This window comes from Sus scrofa, chromosome 15, assembly GCF_000003025.6.
Source record: "Sus scrofa isolate TJ Tabasco breed Duroc chromosome 15, Sscrofa11.1, whole genome shotgun sequence".
In the NCBI taxonomy this organism is placed as follows: domain Eukaryota; kingdom Metazoa; phylum Chordata; class Mammalia; order Artiodactyla; family Suidae; genus Sus; species Sus scrofa.
In genome coordinates this window covers 70,375,081-70,394,770 of record NC_010457.5, presented here as the reverse complement: position 1 = coordinate 70,394,770, position 19,690 = coordinate 70,375,081, and the positions used below count along the sequence as shown (strand labels likewise).

The following is a 19,690-nucleotide window of genomic DNA, read 5'->3' as shown; positions in this document are numbered from 1 at the left end:
GCCCGCACCGGGCCCCCCAGGCGTTGCTTTCCCCTACCCGAGCCGCCTGGGGGAGGTAGGGAGGGGAGCAAGAGAGCAGAAGAGTGGACCGCACACCTAGCTACTTCGGATTTTATTTATTCACAGGGCGGCGCGGGAGGGGAAGTGGGTTAATTCGGATTTTTTTTTTTCCCCGAAGTTGCCTCCTCTTGGCAGATAAAGTCATTTTCTGGCTGGTGTTAGGGGCCCAGGGGAGAGTGCGGGTGAGGTCCGGGTTCCCGGGGCCATATCCCGTCCTGTGCGCGGAGTCGAGGGGGGTGGGGAAGGGTGAACCCGCCGCAACTGTCGAGAGGGCCTGGAGTGGGCAGGGAGGGGTAGTGGGCCGAGAGCCCTTCAAGGCGGGCAGGGAGCGAAGGGCCGGCTGGTCACGCGTGGGAAAGAAAGGCCCCTTTCCCCCGAGGCATCGCTCCCCTTTCCCCAGACTGGGCCGCCTGAGAGTGCGGGCAGGCAGAGCTCCCTGTCCCCGCGCGCGTAATCATGACCTCGGGGCCCCCTCCGGGCCGCGTGAGCGCGTCGACGAGGCTGGGCGGCCGCCGCGGCCCCGGCCGTGTAACATGACCCGAGCGGCCGGCCGGCCAGCGCGGCGCGGCCATTGAGCCCTCCCTGCCCATGAATCTCTGGCGCGTCTCTAGCTCGCTCGCCGCTTGCCTCCCGCCTCCCTTTCTCCCCCTCCAGCTCCGCGGGCTCCGTGCGCCTCTCCCTCTCCCTCCCGGTCCTCCCGCTGCCCGTCTCTCTCCACTGCCCGCCTCTCGCCACTGCCTCCCGTCTCCTCTCCCTCACGGCAGCCTCGGTCTCTTTCTCCCTCTCTCCTTTGAAAACTGATCTTTGGCTCTTAGTGTGAAAGTGATTTGAATTTGGCTCGGCGGCGCTCTGCGCCTGCGCCCAGCCTCTGGCATGCTGGCTCCTTCCAAGCAGCTGTTTTGGGTTTGAAATTCCAACATGGCAGAGGCTGCAGTCCGTCTTCCCTTCAAAAACTTGGAATGATTTCAAATCATAGGCACCTTCACTTAACCCTAGCTTCCATTCATCAGCAAACACATCGGATCGATGCTACGCTAACCTATCGGGTTTTCGCTCCGCGCGTTCAGGTAAGAGGAGCTTCGTAGTTTTCTACCATCTGTTTAAATTTGTTTTGGTTTTTGTTTGTTTAATTTTAAAGAATATAAATAAATCCAAGACCTGTAATGAAAAGAGATCTTCGAGTTGTGCCGTAAACATTAAATTTAATTTGCATCCCGTTTATATTCTGTACACCAACCTGCTGTCTAATTTCTCAGTACAAAGTAGCCCTGAAACATTATAATGCATATTTTTGCTGCTTAATCATTGTAACAATAGTGTAGGATTAAGAGTTCGCGGTTGCAAGAGTCTCGTTTTCCGCTATATTGAGCTTACTTATTACTATATTTTTACTTCGAAATAAAAAAAAAAAATAAGAAAGCGGAGCCATAGGGTGGGGCTAGACTTTCTTTGGGAACTAACTTCTAAGTAAATAAGAAGTGTAAATAAGAATCTTGCACACACAAAAAGTTGAGGTTAAATTACAATCTCGTGGCTGAGGGACGTGAAAATGTCAGAAGATCGGTTGCAGAAAAATGTAAGCACATCATCTTGGAGGGGGTACAGCGTGGTGGGCGTATTGTTGGCAAGGAACGGGAGAGAAAGATGTATAATTTAATGGTATATACAATCCACTGATCCTATTACCGTCCTCCCCGGAGCTCTTGTTAGTTTCAATGGGAGTGAGTGAAATTGACATGGACTTGCATTCCTGGTCATGTGCTTTTTTTCCTTTCTTTCTTCTCCTGTGATCTGAGATCCCCTTTTTGTTGATGTTGCTTTCCCCCTTAATTATATGCATGTAGGTTAAATGAATACCTGACGAAAGGGCCCACGTTTCAAGGCAGTGACATTTGATAGCTGAGAGGAAAAGTGGCTTTAATGAAAAGCAACCTTTGGAATTCCTGCTTGTGAGAAATCCAATTCAGCTTTTTGTGCTGCCAGCAAGAAATGATCAGTAGCACCAGTGTTTATGGTATGTCAGTTTTGGAATTTACTTCCTTTGCATCTAAATAGGAAAGACAAATTAAATAGCATGATAAAACCATTGAAGACTCTGCTTGGGAAGCAGCTGCTCATGATATATAATTCCTTTAAAATTATATATATGGATATTTTAATCTGTCAAAATCTTGTTTGTTTTTGCTATTACTTGTTTGTATATTTCAGTTTTGATTAATAGATTCCTGAAGTCCACCTTTATTGGTTTTAGCTGTAATCCCAAAGTTGCATGTTGCTAGTAATGCGCTATATAACCACTGAAGTCAAATGGTATGTAAATGAGTTAAACTCAGTGTGAGGTTTTTTGGGGGGAGGGGGCTGGGCGGAGAGGGGAGAGGGTGCGATTGTGGGGAAAGAATGCTTACTAATGAAAGTATATATATTTATATACATATGTACACACACAGAAGTGGATGACATTTTTTTTCTCAATCTATTAATGAATTTTGACTCTGCTCTCAATGATTGCACTTTGTGGAGTAATCAGTTCTTCTGAGTGTGGTTTTTTGGGGTGAGTGAAGGGATATCTAATACATGAAAATAAAAAAAATGTATTTGATTGCTTAAAGTCCTTAATGCCTTTTAAGGAACAGTGGTAGGGTTTTTTTGTTTTTTGTTTTGTTTTTCCGTTGCCATTCACTTGTCTGCCTGTCAGCGTTTTTTACTTTTAACCTGTGACAGAATTAAATAAGCAGGCACTGAAATTGACTTTGTTTGAAATCTCTCTTTCCTCTTTACCAGGAAAAAAAAAAAAAAAAAAAAAAAAAAGAGGTCAGATAAATGGAGTGAGAGGGGGATTTCAATAGCTCTTGTGACCATTCCATGTGTACACTTTGTGATATTCAATTAAGACTAGGAGGGAGCAACAACAAAAAGCTGTTAAAAGTATTTTGCATAACCAAAGGATATGTCTACTTTAAACTGTTTTGTTGTTTTTGTTTTTGTTACATATATCTCACCACCATACATTCACCCTGAAAAGAGAGAAAGGAGGGAAGGGAGAATATGAAAGAAAGAAATAGCAGTGGGGCAAAGCTGCCATGGGTCTGTAATGTGGCCGTGGTTACTGCTCTCTCATAACACAAATGTGAATACAAGGAAAGGGACTTCAAGAGCCGTTGCGCGACAGACACTTCTGGTTGGACTCTGGTGACTATTGAGCTAAACACATACCGCTCTTACATGATAGGAAGGGTTTGATTGAATTTTGCATTTGGAACTTGTTGACTTTGAAGCGATCAATAAGAAGACTGTTTATTTTAGATGCACATAATTTGCCCTGAGAAATGTTTTAAGGAGGAGAGAGCACAGCTTTTTTCCCCCGGAGCTGTTGGAGCGAATGGGATTGCCAGATGGGCGATTTCCCTCTGTGATGTTAAAGCTGTAATATATATTCAGAGCAGATTGGGCTGCTGCCTGTGATGAGGCGGATATTACATTTATAAATTTTAAATCGGAGCTCGGACAATGTGCTGAGAGCAGAAATTGGATGGTTTGACTGTTCACCGTATTGATACTTAAATGTGATTTCTAGGAAGTAGTAATAATAATTATTGCCATAATATGTAAAAAACTCTTTGGATTAGGCAATCATGTAATTCATGACATTTAATAGCAGATTTAAGTGTATAAATTGCCCCCCCCAAGTCTCTGCTTACTTTTAAATAATAGTCACATAATTTATTTCCATGTGTGTTTAAATGCCCGCTGTGAAAGTGATGTCCATTCAGGAAGCTTGTTATCATGCACTAGAATTCTGCAAGGAAAAGTTTATATATACAGCTATAAAGTAGCCACTTGTGCATATGTATCCTGGGGCGTTATTGGCTCCTATTTTGTCACTCTTATTACTCTGATTATTTTTAGATTTTGTTTGTCTCAAATGTGTGGCCTAAAGGAACCAGAGCTACAAACCTAAAAGGCTGGAAAGTAGGCAAGTGCTCACACTCTGGCAGCTCTGCTGTTGCAAATTAAAAGTGTGTTGTGGTCAGGAAATGAAAGCTACAATGTCTCTTTTGAACAAGTCGTTTATCAAGAGAAACATCTATCAGGGACTGCCTTGTCACATTGATCCTCTAAAAGTTATGTCCGAGGTGGAAACTGCTTTGATGTTTTTGATCCTAAATTTAATACAACAGAAAAAAAGCAAGGGTATTTTGACCAGAATAGATTAAAAAAAAATGTTTCCTGGAACCAACAAGATCTATTTATTAGTATTGTACTATGTGTGAAGTTTTTTGGACATAACAGTTGAAAGGTTGAAGGGGAAATCCCAGCTTTTATAAATTGACGGTTGTTCAAATACATATGTCTAGGACCTTCAGTTATAGCTGGCTTCTTGGTTCATATGGTCATTTTGAAAATGATTATTTTAAAGGGGAAATTATTTTGAAACAATGTTTTGGAACAATATACAGAGAATCAGAGTTTTCATTCACTCAGATTTTAGAGTGGCTCTCTTCCCTTCCTCTTCTCTTTTAGTCCTTTCTGTTTCCCATCTTCATTAAATGTGTGACATAATAGCTTTTATTTGAGAGAGAAACATTTTTTTCTATAAAAATCATTTCCCAAAACATGCTTACTCACATCATCTTTATTGTTTATTAACTGTGCCTGTGGATCTTTATCAATATAAACTACGGGGACTCACAAGTCTCTCAGAAATTCAGCTCTAAAATATAGGTAGATAACAGATTAATATGCCATGTATTCTTGAGTGCTGAATATGTTGCATGCATTATTCAAATTTTAAATGATACTATTAAGAAAATGATCAAGTTAAAAAAAAAATTTGGTGAAAGCAGTTCAAGCAGCCTGCTTCATTTAGGGAGGCAAAGGTAGGAAAGAAGTGTTCCTTCTTTGAAATAGAGTTTTGGGCACTTGTCTTTTACTGTTGGTGGCTACTTGTTATTTCATACGGGTCTATCAACAACTAGGCTGATAGACCACGAAGTGTGTAGTGGGAGTTTGGGGAAGTGTAATACTTACTAATTAATCATGTCTGAAATGAAAGAATCATAGCAGGGTAATAAAATCTCATTGTTGTTTTCCTGGAAGAGGGTAAGACTTCTGTTTGGAAGCTGTATGTGTGAGTTGGCTTGTTTTTTTCTTCTTATTTAAAGACAGCGTATAGAGTCTCTTTGGAATTATTTCAGAAATCATCTTTTTTTGAAAACAGAGAATATTTTTTCTTTTTCCTGACTGTAGCTGCACAGAATCAGTGAAATTCTTAAAAATGTCTCTGATACCTTCTGAGTGAAAAGATAGAGTTTTTCTCTTAGTTATATTAAAGACTCTTACGGCCGAGTTTCCAGTACTTTTTTTCCCATAAAGAGAAAATCTTTTTTTGTTGTTTTTATTCGTGTTAGGAAGGAACTTGGAAGGCAGTTACTTCTGACAGATATACAAGAGAGAAAATTTTTTGTTAATTACTTTTACAAGAGTATGACCAGAGGGGAGAAAGGAAGAAGTACTTGCAAGAATCTAGAGGCAATCTATATTATAACTTGGTATTTCTAAGATAGTTTAAAATATTAGCCACCTGAGAAAAACAGATGAGTAATATCATTATAGGTAAATTATTTTTTTCCTGAGCTTTGGGATGTTACCTTTTAGAATTTAATATTTTGCTTAGTTTATGCATGGGGACAGATCCTGAAAGTTTAAGCGTCTGCATCATTTTCCAGAATTTTCATCTCAAGGTGAAGACGGCTGTGTTACTAACTCTCTGTTTTTGTCTGTGAGTGTTTGGATGCCTTGAATGATTGTCTAATTAAGTAATCAGTTTTAATGGTCCAAAATCAGCAGGGATTGCTAGGTGTATTTGAAACAATCGTAAGCTTTTATGTTTTGCACTTTCCAGTTTGTTCTGAGAACCTTGGTTTGATAGAAATGTTTGCTGTTTTGCCTTTGATCAATATATTCTTGGGTACAAATTTCACGTACTTTTGTAGAGTATGACATTTGTTTTTGTAGAGCTAATAATTTTAATTACCAGGAATTTAAATTGGTTTATAAATTTTTGATTGGGAGAAATTTTTCTGCAGACATTTGTGTGATATATTGATGTATGCTACTGATCGATAAGACTTGATTAATCAGCATATCTGCTTTTTTTATCTTTGGTCACTGATAAACTAGAACAAACAAGTGGCACAAAAAACAATGCAATTTTTTTTTCTTTCAATCAAAAACACTCAATATAATTGTCTCTTTCTTTTAGGATATACAAGAGTTAATGTTTTATTAAAATCAATGGAACCTAGAAATTATTTTGAGTTACTGCTTAGAAGACTTCAAGTCCAAAAAATTATCCCACCTTACAGTTAACTCTTTCTCTCTCTCTCTCTCACAACAGACACTAGCTAATTCTTTTTTAACTATTAAAATGAAAGACTTTTTGTTTTTGAAAGACTGCAAATAAATGCCTGCTTAACACATGCTTTTCATGATTGGATTTTGTAATTTTTTCCTTTTTTCCCCTAAACTTGAATTTTTATCAACTTTTTCTTTTAACTTATGGTAGAAATCTCAAGTCTAGATGCTTTAACATGATTGCTGATTAATGATCCTTTTTGATATTTTTGATTTTATCATTTAAATGGCAGTTGTACTCGAGGGGATGCTTATAACCAGAACTGCAGATAGTGGAAATAAAGGTAGGCCAAAATGTGGTAGAAATCAATTTTGCTGATAAGTTTGAAGCAACTCAAAAGCAGATGGGTATGCAGAGTTTCCTTAGGGCAGCACCCCAGATGCCAGCTCAGGAGTTCTGCCTCAGCACAGCACGGGCACTGTACCTGTTGACGAAAGTCTTAGTTAAGAGACTGAGGTGCAGAAAAGATAGGTGATCAGAAACCATCCAAACATGAGATGTCATATGGCACTTTCTGTTAATAATATTTACATATTTTATGCAACAAATCTGCTTGTTGTCTTGTTTCTTGAATATTGACACTTTGTTTAACATTGCATATGGTGGGCTGTGGTTTCAGAGTATGTTAAAAGCAATGAATTCAGAGGCGAATTTCAGTGCAGAAGTATGTATGTTGAATATACGTATAAATGGACATGTTTGCTTATACTTGAGCAACTATGACTTTCACAAAGCATTGGCAGCATTACTGCTTCCAATCATTTTTGAAACAGATACGTCTTGAAAATAGAAATGCATGATTTATTACACGAAGGCCCAAGGTTAAACCTGTTTTTACCCTGCAACCCGGCCTAAGTACTTATATTTTTATGTTGGGAAATCCTTTTTAGAAAGTATTTTTTAAATAATATTGGAAAATTTGCTTCTCAGTGGGATTTTGCTCCTATTTTCATATGAGTGGTATTTATTAAATACTTACAAAAAGTATTTTCTTACTGCAGAATACATAATGTAAAATACTCACAAAATGTTTTCTTTTCCCCAAAATCCTAATGTTGAGAATACCTTTACTCAGTTCCTTTCCTTTAAGTTTTTATTTCCGCTGGTAATTTATATATTTATCCCACCCTGCTTGTGGACATACTGATGGCAGGAAAATTCAGAAACTGAATTTTACTTCATTTACCAACACCCCCCCCCATCTAATGTTTGCATTATGTCAATTAGATGCTTTTTAAGCAACTGGCAGTTGATTAAATGCCATATACTTATGACAGTAAACTCCTCTGAGAATGGGTGACCTCTACTCTCATGCTTTGGTTCTTTAGGAAATATTATTCATGGAAACAATAACATTCAAAATAAAAAATTTAAAGTAGTATAACGCAAAGCCATGGGTTTCCAGATGTTGCTGTAAACTGTTTGCAATTCTTCTGATTTATTATCCTTACCGTCAATACACATTGTCACCTTCACCTAGGGCTGGCTACATAATTTCTGGGCTTGGTGCAAAATTAAAATGTGGGGCACCTTGTTCAAAAAATATTAAGAATTCAAGACAGCAATAGCAGAGGATTAAACCAAATGCAAGGCCCTTCTGTGGGGGAGATCTGTGGGCCTTCCTCGGTCATAAGGCAATGAAGCGGACCCTGCCTTCTTTACCCACAAACTTTTATTAAGGGCCTGCTTTGTGGAAGTCACTGGATTTTCTGTGTGGACACTGACCGTTCCACAGTGATTCCCTGTGCCCTTGCCTAAAGAGGGACTGATGGTATTGACTAAGAACCTCGATGGGAAAATGGACCATTAGGTATCTTTTGCTCTTTCTATGCATGAACTAGTGATTGAAATATCTGCCTTTATCTTACCTTGCCTTTTGCCTGGTAATGTGCTCCCATATATCACATGAATTTTTGTGCAGCTCTTAAAAGCAGCTTTGGGTTTTGTAATTATTTGCAGGCAGGTACATATTTAAATATGCTTTCCTCAAGCACAGCATGATCAGGGTGGGAGAATTTTTGTAAAATTTGAAATAAGAGCCTGGGGGTTTCTCTGTAGCTCTGTACCATCCCCTAAGTTTCAAGCACAAGTGAAATAAGTATCCCTTCCCCAGCTTCAAAGTAAGTATTTCTAATGGAGAATCCTAAGTTATCTAAAAATATAGAACATTGTGGCCATTGAGAAGTAAAAGCACAACTCATTGAATCAGGGAAGAGAGATAGACAAAAATAATTGCCTTGTTATAGTAGCAGCAATATTGATATTTTGACATTAGGAAGTGGCATTGTAGTTGTGTAAACATGTGGTGACAGCTGTGTTAAAGATGAAAAGTAACTCTTTCATGCAGTAACATAAACTTTGCAGGATGTTATATTCAAATTGTAACTTGTTTTCTAAACTTAAACAAGGATGGTCCCCTTTTCCCTGAATAATGGAGTCACCATCTAGGACTCCTTTCCTTGTTGGTTTGAACAGTTTGTTGGTTTGAACAGAATGGGTGGACAAAACGTTTACATCTTTGCTTTCCAAGATACTTCTCAATGAGATCAAGCTTCATATGGAGATCCCTAAAACTAAATTTTGAAGTCAAGCGGCTTTTTCAAATCAAAACTGAGATACGATAGAATGTCCAGCAAGTAATGGATCTGAGTGCACTTGAAGTTGCACCATTTATTTTCAAAAGATATTTCCCACATCAGATGACTCTGCCAGGAAGAAAAATATCAAAGAGCTCAGAAAAGTAACTATTCTTTTATGTAATCCAAGACTGGTTGGGGGGGGGGCTTTAAAGATATTTCTGAAGAAGAAAAAACTGAACTTATTTTGAATGCCTCGTTAGACTTGGTAGACAGAAATACTATATATGAAACCTTCTAAGAAGAAAAATCTTTGCCCTGTCTAATAACAAGGCATTGCTCTCTCAGTTGACATGTACTTTAATGAGAGGAGGCTTGGAAATAACTATTACAACACTGTCCTATTTAATTATAAATTCATCCCACAGTTTAGGAATCTTTTGCATTAAAGGCATTGCAAACTTGAATTTTTAAAGGGGTAGTTAGCCACATGCATATTTTTTAATGTTCTACGTTGTATAACCTATCTACAGATTGTGTAGTATAATTTAAATTGGAAACATTCTTTCCCCACTGTACTCCTACCTTTTAGTATGTTATGTTTTCATATTAAAGGTTTGGCTTTAAAAAGGATTAAACTAGGAATCTGTGTAAATATGTGGCATCATTATGTCCAAAATATTGTTTTATTGTCCTTCTATTCGCTTCTCCCTTTCCATTTCAAATTGAAGTTAAGATTATAAATTCTTTCTCTTAGATCACATACCTGAATGATGCTAAATTTTAGATCTTAGTTAGGTATGATTCACTGATTTTAATCTTACAAGATAATTATTCTGAGTAGGATAAAATGTTCCTTTAAGATTGAAAGTATTTTCAATATAATACTCATTTAAGATCAAATACCATTAAATAAACAGAACACTATTAGTCTTTTAAGCTTAATAGTTAATACTTTTGAATTTAAATATATGAAGAAATAAGGATATGGATAGGACAGTCTTACTGTTTGCAAACTTTAAGTGCTTGTGCCAGGAATTCTATGGATCTAAAAGAATCTTTTACATAAAAATTACAGTTTTGATAATCTAAATGAAAGATGCTCTTGTGTGTGTGCACAGATACATTTCTTTGTAAAGGTACTGATGTCAGGGACGCTTTTGGTATTTCTTTATGAGTAATTAGGTTAACAGGGTTAGTTGGAAAATGTATCCTTTCCTGGAAAATGAAAAATTGCAATTCAAGCAGAGGTAAAAGAGTAGAACATAATCATGACTTTAAGTACTTAAAAAGATATTTTATGAGTCATTTTTAAAGAATAATACTCAATATGTAACTTGTTAAGAATAATAGCCATTTTTACTTTTTAAAGCATGTCTATATTAAAACTGACTTTCTGTTCATGAGTCACAAATCTGGAGTCAATTTTAGGCCCAACTTACAAAAGATGTGGGTTTAATTCCCCCCACCCCCCACCCTTACTGTGGTATCTTACTCCAGTAGTGTTGGTATAAAGTTCTTTAAAGAGAGATTTTAGTTTGCATTATGCAGAAAATTAAGCAACGTTTTTTTGAGGGGAATACTGATATGACCCAAATGTAGACATTGGAATTCTGCATGGCCTGAATCCTTATATAACCAACTAGAAGGAATTTTATGTGCCAACATGAACAATGCTTATTCTTTCAATGAGAAGATTTTAAATGTATCAAGAATATGATAAGTGTTCCCTAATTGGAAAAATATGTTTTATGTAATTCTAAGAATACCAATCAACTAACCATCAATAGGAATTTACTTATGGATGGTAAGATAGTAAGACTAAATAATTTTCTTCAGATACAGATGTTTAGACTAAGTGGTATCTTTCTAGAAGGAGAAGAAGTCTGTCTATACATATAAAAAATCCCTTTGGAGTTGTTATTTCTTGGTTTTTTTTTGTTTTTTTTTTTTTTACTATGCATCTGAAATATCTATCAGTAATATTTAAGCAGTTAAAGTATTAGGAAAAAGTCAATATTGAAAGTTCTTTATTATACTGTTTTCTTTTAATCAGTCCTCAATGAGTGCATACAGTACATTAATTTTATTTTTTTTTTGCCTTGTTTTATTTTGTTTTAGCATCAAAGTAAAAAGACCTTATAGGAACCTCTTTTTTATTGTTTATTTTTTAAAATACCTAGTGAGAAGAGCACAACATATGGTATGGTTTTGTTCATAATGATGAACCAAAATCCCCAATTTTACCCTAATATAATTCTATTTCCTTGAAATTTACTCTCCTTTGAAATCAAAATGTCACTGCTACTAAGCTACCATCTTGGAGGTATTGCTTATGTATAACTGTTAGGCATACATGTACCTAAATACATATTTTAAAAATATTTTAAAAATATTTATTTATCTGTAAATTCCAGTCGCCAACTCTGCTGGTATCCTTGTGCTTGAGGCCAGTGGTGGAATGGTTTTCTATCTGTTTTGATATTTGCAAACTGGCTAGAAATCTTTCTCTCTCATCCATCCTTCTGCTCCTGGAATTCATTCTTACCCATACCTATGTACTATTTTGATGGGTTTAGATTTTTTCCTTTTATTTAATTATTTATCTATAGGGCTGCTTATTACTTGATCAACTGGAAAATCAAATTTCACTTGAGCCACTGGAATATGACATTTAGAGCATGAGGTGGTAGTTTGAATTAATTAAGAGGAAATTGGACTGTTTTAGGAGGAAAGTGTAGCAGCATTTTTTGGCACAGACAAAAGGTGAAAGACAACTTATAGGAGTGAGAAAATAGCCAAAGGCAAAAGAAATTAGGGAAGTTGTTGAGGAAACTAAGGGGAAGGACTTTTTTCATGTGGCTGTTGCTAAAAATGATTTAGCAATTAAAAAATTAAATCCTAATATAATTGTGACAAAACATCATTTTTTAGGAATTAGTGACTAGTGCATGTTAATTAGCACACAGCACTATAATCTAAACAAATTATGTTCTCCTTTTTAAAAGTGTTAGGTTCTATGCCCAATCTTGGATATATAGGATTTGTAACCACCAAAATTAAAAGAACTGTTTCCCCCTTTTCTTCCTTATAACTTAAAGAATGTGTAAAAAAATATACATGCCTTCAAAGATGATTCGTATTACTCTTAGATTTTTTTTTCCCCCTCACGTACTCATTTCGGTTATGCCTCAGATGAAGTATAGAAGAAAATCTATTGAGGATGGGGGTCTATCTTTTTTAAGACTTCCCTTGGAAAATAATACATTTATTGCCCTCATAGGAGGTCAGGTCATTAAAGTAGATAGATATGTGATTTGATTCTAGCAAAGTTTAATGATAAGTTTTGTATCTACCCTATAAATGCTAGCTGTACTTTAATGACCAAAAACAAAACCAAAAAAACTTGCCAAACCCCTACCTCAGTCCAGTTAAATGAAAATTTAAGGTGATGACAAATTTATTTTTTCTCCCCCTGTGATTCTAATGTAATGTTAGGATTGGGAATCATTTCTCTGAAGCAAAAATTTTTCACATTTCATGAGATCTTGCTGTTTTAAAACTATCATTCTTCTTGGTTCAAACTTTTAGAGCTATCTATTTATTTATTGTTATATTTTGTCTTTTTAGGGCCACACCTGCCACATATGGAGGTTCCCAGGCTAGGGATCTAATCGGAGCTGTTGCAGCCGGCCTACACCAGAGCCACAGCAACGCCAGATCCGAGCCACACTGCAACCTACATCATAGCTCACGGCAATGCCAGATCCTTAACCCACTGAGCGAGGCCAGGGATCGAACCCACAACCTCATGGTTCCTAGTCACATTCGTTTCCACTGTGCCATTATGGGAACTCTTAGAGCTATCTAGAATTGAATGTACTAACAATATGTACTAGAGATAGTTTACTCTCTGGCTAAAGTTCAACAACACCTTGCTGGTAAAAGTATCTCAGAAAAGTGTCAGTGATGAAGAAAAGTGCCAGCAGGTGCCAACAGTCTGTCATATAGGTGACCTTGGGTTAGTTCCTCAACCTCTCTGAGCCTCAGTTTACTTTGTTATAGAGAGAGTTAATTCAATCGCTGTTAAGATTTTTTTCCCAGTTCTATATAATCCGTGACTGCTTGGTCATTGACTAGTGAGCTTGAGTAACTTGGAACCTTTCTAGTGGCCTGTGGCTGAATGCGAAGATTCTTGTTTCTCTTTAAGAAACTCCAGAAATTGCGTTGGAAATAATGAAGGAAGCTTAAGGATCATTTATCACTTTGTTAAGCCCTTCAGGAGGGATGGAAACCATTCATTAAATATGCTTACTAATTGGTTGCAAGCAAATGTGTCAGCAGTTCTAATATCTTGAGCGTTGATGAGTATTAGTTAGCCGATGCTTTTTCTCTATAAGAGATGTAAATAGACTGACAAGCAGATTAACTTAAGCAGTAATGGAGTTAGGGACTTCAAATCCTTTTAGAAATGTGTCAGAATTGTAGATCAGTATGAAAGTTGGATGTTTATCAAACTGGAAGCAACTCCATCTTTACTTTATACCTAACCAATCTTTGTTCAACTTCTTTTTACTCCCTGGAATGCTCTTTTCCTCCTCCTGTTGAAAGCCTGCTATACCTTTGACATCTAGCTCAAATGTTGCATCATCTATGAAAACTTCTTGAGGCACTCTAATCAGGATCCATTTCAACATCTGCTTGATATTCCCTAAGCACTTTAAAAAAAAAGTCTTTCCATCATTTGCCATCATCTTTCTTCCTCTAAAAATTGCTGGGCATTTTTCTTTCCAGTTTATGAAACTGTAAGCTCCTTGAGAACAACTATATCTAATCCATTTTTTATTTTTAATATCCTCAACATGTGTGTACCATGCAGACCTATAATAAGTGTTCAGTAAATATTTGGTGAAATAAATTGATAAAAGTGTAGGAGGCTGTCACTTGGTTAATCCATTATTAATGTTACTTTTAAAAGTGGAAGGTTTTAAAAGTATTTTTAAGTAATGGAAAAATTAAAATTGTGTATTTCATTTGAACATGAAATATCTATATTCTCTATATAATTTAATTACCAAAGAAAGCCTTTATAATCTTAAAATCCTGAAAATAGTTTTATAATTATATACCTAGAAAAGAGCTTACAGTAATTTATTCTATTTTCTTTTCTCTGGAGAGGAGAATATTTAAACTATTTTATAAAAACAGAACATTATAATTCTAACAAAAATCTGTATAACCTATTTAGATTATAGGCAGTAACACATGGCTTCAAATCACTATACTTCACGTATTTAAATATTGTTCCTTTTATGTTTGTAGTCAGAACAATTTGAGGGTATAGAATCATAAAATAGTAGACATGGGGACTGCCAAATCAACTTCTTGCCAATATAGGGTTAACTGACACTTGGTTATTCAGCCTTTGGTTGAACATGAGAAACTAGCACCTCCTAAGGTATTTCTTTCTATTTTGTCCTTTCTCCAATAGGCAGTGTGCAAATATGTGCCTGGCAGTACTCAAAACTGATTTTCTTGGGAACATGAGGTACTTAGAGTGATAAGATGTGATTTGCAAACTAGCCGATCTGCAGTTGATAGAACTTTCATTGACTCTGTAGTTAGTGAATATCTTTGGTTAACACTTTAATTGACATATTTTTGTTTCATCTTTAGTGTCTGACACTATTAATTTATTTTGTACTAAATACTGAGCAGTAAACAATTTAGCTGGGGTTACACCCAATGACCCTGTCTTCTGGTGGTTCAAATGCATTACCAGCTGGGTTGGTGTGTTTGTAGAAGGGTCAGTTTCTTTCTTAAACCTGTCACTAATGTTACAACATATAGCATGTTACAAAACTTTCTAAGACAAATTCATTTTGATCAAATGTTGAAATTGTAATGTGTTAGTCAACAGTATTTTACAAAATTTCTATTTTATATTTGCGTATTTGAACCTAAAGATAGATGTACCAGGGAAAAGCACTTGTTCATATTGCTTCCTAAAAGAACTCAGAAAAAACAAAGGCTCTATTTGTCCTACTTCTAAAATCACAATTTTACCAAGGAAACCTATAACCTGTACAGAAAGCTTACTAGTTTTATTCCAATTTGGGCTCTTTCCTAGGTGCTATCTTACCACTTCATATTGAAATCTAGGTTGATCTCACACACTCCATGTAGAAGAAGATATCTGCAATACTGATTGTTGAACCTGAATTATTGCAAAATATACTGTTAAGTGAGCCACAGTGGACAAATGTTTAGTCAATTGCATGAAAACATTGTATCTTCAGCAAAGAGTTTTAATAGTGAAGAAGTACATAGTACATTATAGGCAAAATAATAAAGATTGTGAAACAATAGGTTAAAAGTAATAAGAGCATTTTTGCAGTTTGACTGCACTAATCTGTTTAGTTCCTTTGTTAAATCAGCTTTTCTGGTTTTTTTTCCGGAAACCATTCAGTACTCTTCAAGCAAGTTAAAATTGCTTAACTGTAAGTTGAAATCCATGAGATTGAGAGTAAGGACTATGAATTGTAAAGCCTTTGTGATGGTGTCTTGCCAACAACCAAACTAGATCAAGGAAGGATTTAAAAGACATAAGCTTAAAATTCTACCTGATTCTAATCAGAAAGTTGTGGGGTTTCAAATTAAATAAAAATATCCATAAAGATTCTTCACATCTAAAACACCAGATATTTTCCTTTGGTTCTCGCATAGAAAAAAATAGGGTGTTTTTTTCTATGAAAAGGTAGTAATGTAAATTGCTGAATCATTGCTAAGTCAGTGATTAATAGTTGTTGCTGATTTTTTTTTTTTTGCCTTGCCTTCATAGCATAGTTGATAGCTGTCAATCATTGAATTTTTTGTTAGGTCTAGAATAGCAATTCTTTTAGAATATGAAGCTAGAATTGCCCTCTTCATTTAAATTCTGAAATAAAACATAGACTATAGCCGTGTGTGTGTGTGTGTGTGTGTGTGTGAGTATTCAGAAGAGAAACCTGCAAAACAGTTAACAGCACAGATAGCTCTTTCATTCTGAATGGGACAGTTAGTAGCTCCATACAGACACCATCGAGGTGAGCCAATTTAATTCTCTCCAAATTCTTAACTAGGTGGCCTAGGTCTGTCTGAGAGGTGGTACTGATTTGTCCCTTACATGATAGATTTGGCACAATATTCAGTTAAAGACTCAGTAAACAAGATTTATGAAATTAGTGAAAACTGAAATTGAGAATGGATATTGAGGTATAGTTCACCTTAAAATGACTTGACTATATTTGTCATATGTGCATGAAGAGAATGTTTTAAATGGATTCTTTGGATTAGAATGAAAACTAATCACAAATCAGCCACTTAAAATTGGCTTGCCTGATATGATTGTTTTTTTTTTGAATGACTGACCACGCCTTCTTTTAGCACTCCAGTCTTTGTCCAGGGCTTAGTTTTGCCATGCACATGTCCTTGAAGAAATGTAGCATCTTTCACAAGATTTTGTACAAGTGAAATCAGATACCAGTTTTTATTGCAGAACCAAGCCTACAAATGTTTCTCTTTAAAGACATTTTTAATAGAAATAGTAAGGTATAAATCATTTAAGCAATTACCTGGATATTGTGGAGATGGGGCTTGGCTTGTTCTCTAGCCCCAGATGTTTCCAGATTCCAGTAATAACCCAGTCCAGATATTTACAGCTTAATTTTCTGTGCATGTGCACTTGTCCACAAATGGCTCCTATTTCCCATTTTCTGTTGGACAACTGGGCCACTTAGAGGTAAAGAAAGTGATTTCCGTGTGGGTGATGACAAACGTTAATGATGATAATAAGTTGTTTCTGAAACTTTGGTCACTTTTAAAATATTGAGAGGCTAAATCTTAGAGGATTTCATACTAAAAAATAAAATGTTAAATGGCATTTCCTGTATGGATGAGGGTGAGGTGCATAGTGTCCCCATCCCTGAAAATTATATTTAGCTTTGATCTACTGTGTGATAAAAATAATTTTTTAACGTGTCTTCTGGCACTGATTGGGTTAGCATGCAGGCTGCTAGTTTTCTTTGCATCACTATTCCACAGTTTCTCTTGGTCTTACTAGAAACTAAACAAATGGAAAATAATGATTGGTAACCATCTGCTGTGCAGAAATTTCACATATAGCAGTTAACTCTATTTTATAAAACAAGACCAAATGAGTGAATTATACTGTTGCCAGTAAATAGCAACATGCAGTAGAGTGTTCCTTTGGACAAAGCAGGAGCATAGGGAGCCAGCATTTATTATGGGAAGTCAGTTGGTGGGGCTGACTGTCGCCCAGGCATTTATGTGTGTGTTTGTGTGTGTTTGTCAGGGTGTATACTGCACACGTGAAGACAATGGTGGTCTCCTCTCTACCTGTTCCTCATGTCTCCATTCTTGCCCCCATAATTCCAATCAAGCAAATCTAAATTGGAGTAATGTCAATGTAAATAAACCAGTTCAGTCACATCCTGTGAGATCTTTTTATTTTCTTAAAACATAAAGTCAAAAATCCATAAAGTCATACAGAATAAAGATTTGTCAAAGTGTATAGGCTTCAGATCAGAATCTTTTTTTTTTTCTAAGCTGTCCATATGATAATGACTAGAGGCTAGCCAGTTTAACTTTAAATCATTCTCTGGTCTTACTCTCTACCTTAAAGAATACTGGAAATCAGATTGAGTATATGTCCAAAAGATACTGACAGACAGTGATTATTCATATAGTTGCTATTGAAGTATGGATGTTATATTGAGAGGAGACATATAATGGAATAGACAGAAGTAAGTGGTTACAAAGAATTTATTCAAATGTACCAGGTAGGACCTGATTTTCTAGTTGTCCATATAATCAATCAATCTCTTTCTCTCCCCATCTCTCTATCTATAAAATCTGTTTAGTGTATCAATGTACTTAGATATTCACAACATACATCTTTGCTCTAACTTTCACTTATTTGACACTGGGATTTTGCCATACAGCAAGAAAAGTTGTTTAAAATGGGCAGTATATTGAGTTCAAAGGACCCATACAGTTCATAAATTCTCTGGTGTCTACTGGATTTTTCATCAGGGAGACTTCCAATAAAAATGATCTATTTTAGAAATAATATTGTTTAGTAGGTTGAAATGTGGTGTAATAAAATTAGACCTTCAGTCTTCTAAAGTTACTACTTAGATGGCACCCTTGGGATGGTAAAATGGCTGTATAAGCAGATGAATCAGACAGTTCCACTGATGGGTACATTTGTCAGTCTCTGTTACAGATATAATATATTCTTATATCTGTAATCCTGACACTGTTACATCCAAATGAAATCAACATGAGGTTGTCATCTTTAAGCAAATATGTTAAGTGTTGTCTTTTGTGCTTTGGATTTGAAAGAAAGGGGCCCAGGGGAGGCCGCATCATGCAAATGGAACAAATCCCATTTCTTCTGAGCTGTGCTGTTTTCCCCTCCATGGCAGCTGGCTGTGTTATCTTTGTGTGTTTCTCTGAGTGCTGACAATTCTTTCAGTGATCTAAGTTAGGGCACATTAGAAAGTGGAAGCAGCTGTCTGTCGCTATACTGAGAGACGTGTTTGCTCTACTGCAAAGATGAAGGACCATGAATCCTTGACACACTCCCCCCCTCCCCCCTGTACTTTCCAACATGATCAACATTCAGACGCACAGATTGTCTGCTTGGACAGTTTTTTGTTCTGACTGACAGCATCTGGCATAGACAAATTTAAAAATACATAGCATGCCATGCTTGGAATTGGAACATCCCTTCTTTATTAATCTTCTCATTTAAACCATTCATTTACATTTCAAGAAAGGTTACAGCTTGATATGGTTGAAACGTTGATTTTTAAATGAATAACCTTCTAATGAAATGTCTTGAATGAGTACCAAGCAGCTAGTGTTCATTAAAAATTACACCCGATTAACACGGCCTTGAAAGCCTGAGAGGAAAGGGATTTCTTATTGTTTTAATCCACAATGCAATCCAGTGTTTACCTTTCTGGCACAAAGCGAATAGAAATGATGCCTGTACTCGCAACACTTCTGATATTGAACACAACTATGATATCACCCTTAAGCCGACAAAACACTTGGCCTTGTTTAATCAGCTTTCTTTCCCTTGGAAAACCCCCAGAGTGTTCAGAAAAATTTAAACATCACCAAAAATATATATATATATATACCTCATTCAGATCCTCTCTCTCTCTCCATATCCCACCCCAACATACTGTGTCTGTATGCCCAAATCAGAAAAAAAGAAAAAGAAAAAAGCTGATATGTTTTTAGATGGAAAAGTGGTAGAAAACACTTTTAGATTAAACATTCCCTCTGACCCCAGGATGGTGGATCTACATTTATTTGTGTGCATTACTTTAGTAATAAAAAATAACAGTGCAGAAATTGCTCTCTTTCTCTGCCTCACATCACCCCCCCACACTCACATTTCTTACCCATTTTCAATTCCACAGCCAACCTTAGCAACATGCTTGTCTAGCATTTATGTAAAAATAATATGAAAATTGGCCATATCAGTCAGTCTGTGGACTTTGAGTCCAGAGGTGGGGGTGGGAGGGGGGAAGGAGAATCCTCCTTTTATCCTGCATTTTAGACT

The 19,690-nt window shown here is 36.4% G+C and overlaps 1 protein-coding gene across 2 annotated transcripts in view; it reads left to right on the top strand.

The window, feature by feature from the left end:
• Window positions 676-19,690, top strand: part of FIGN (fidgetin, microtubule severing factor) — a 138,826-nt gene continuing 119,811 nt past the window's right edge. The window contains exons 1-2 of one of the 2 annotated variants that reach the window (XM_003483662.4): window positions 676-1,127; window positions 1,905-2,074. In XM_003483662.4, the coding sequence (XP_003483710.2) occupies window positions 2,050-2,074 (25 nt within the window). In that variant the 5' untranslated portion in view covers window positions 676-1,127; window positions 1,905-2,049. The remainder of the gene's footprint in view (window positions 1,128-1,904; window positions 2,075-19,690) is intronic. The other variant, XM_005671888.3, reaches the window with a different exon arrangement.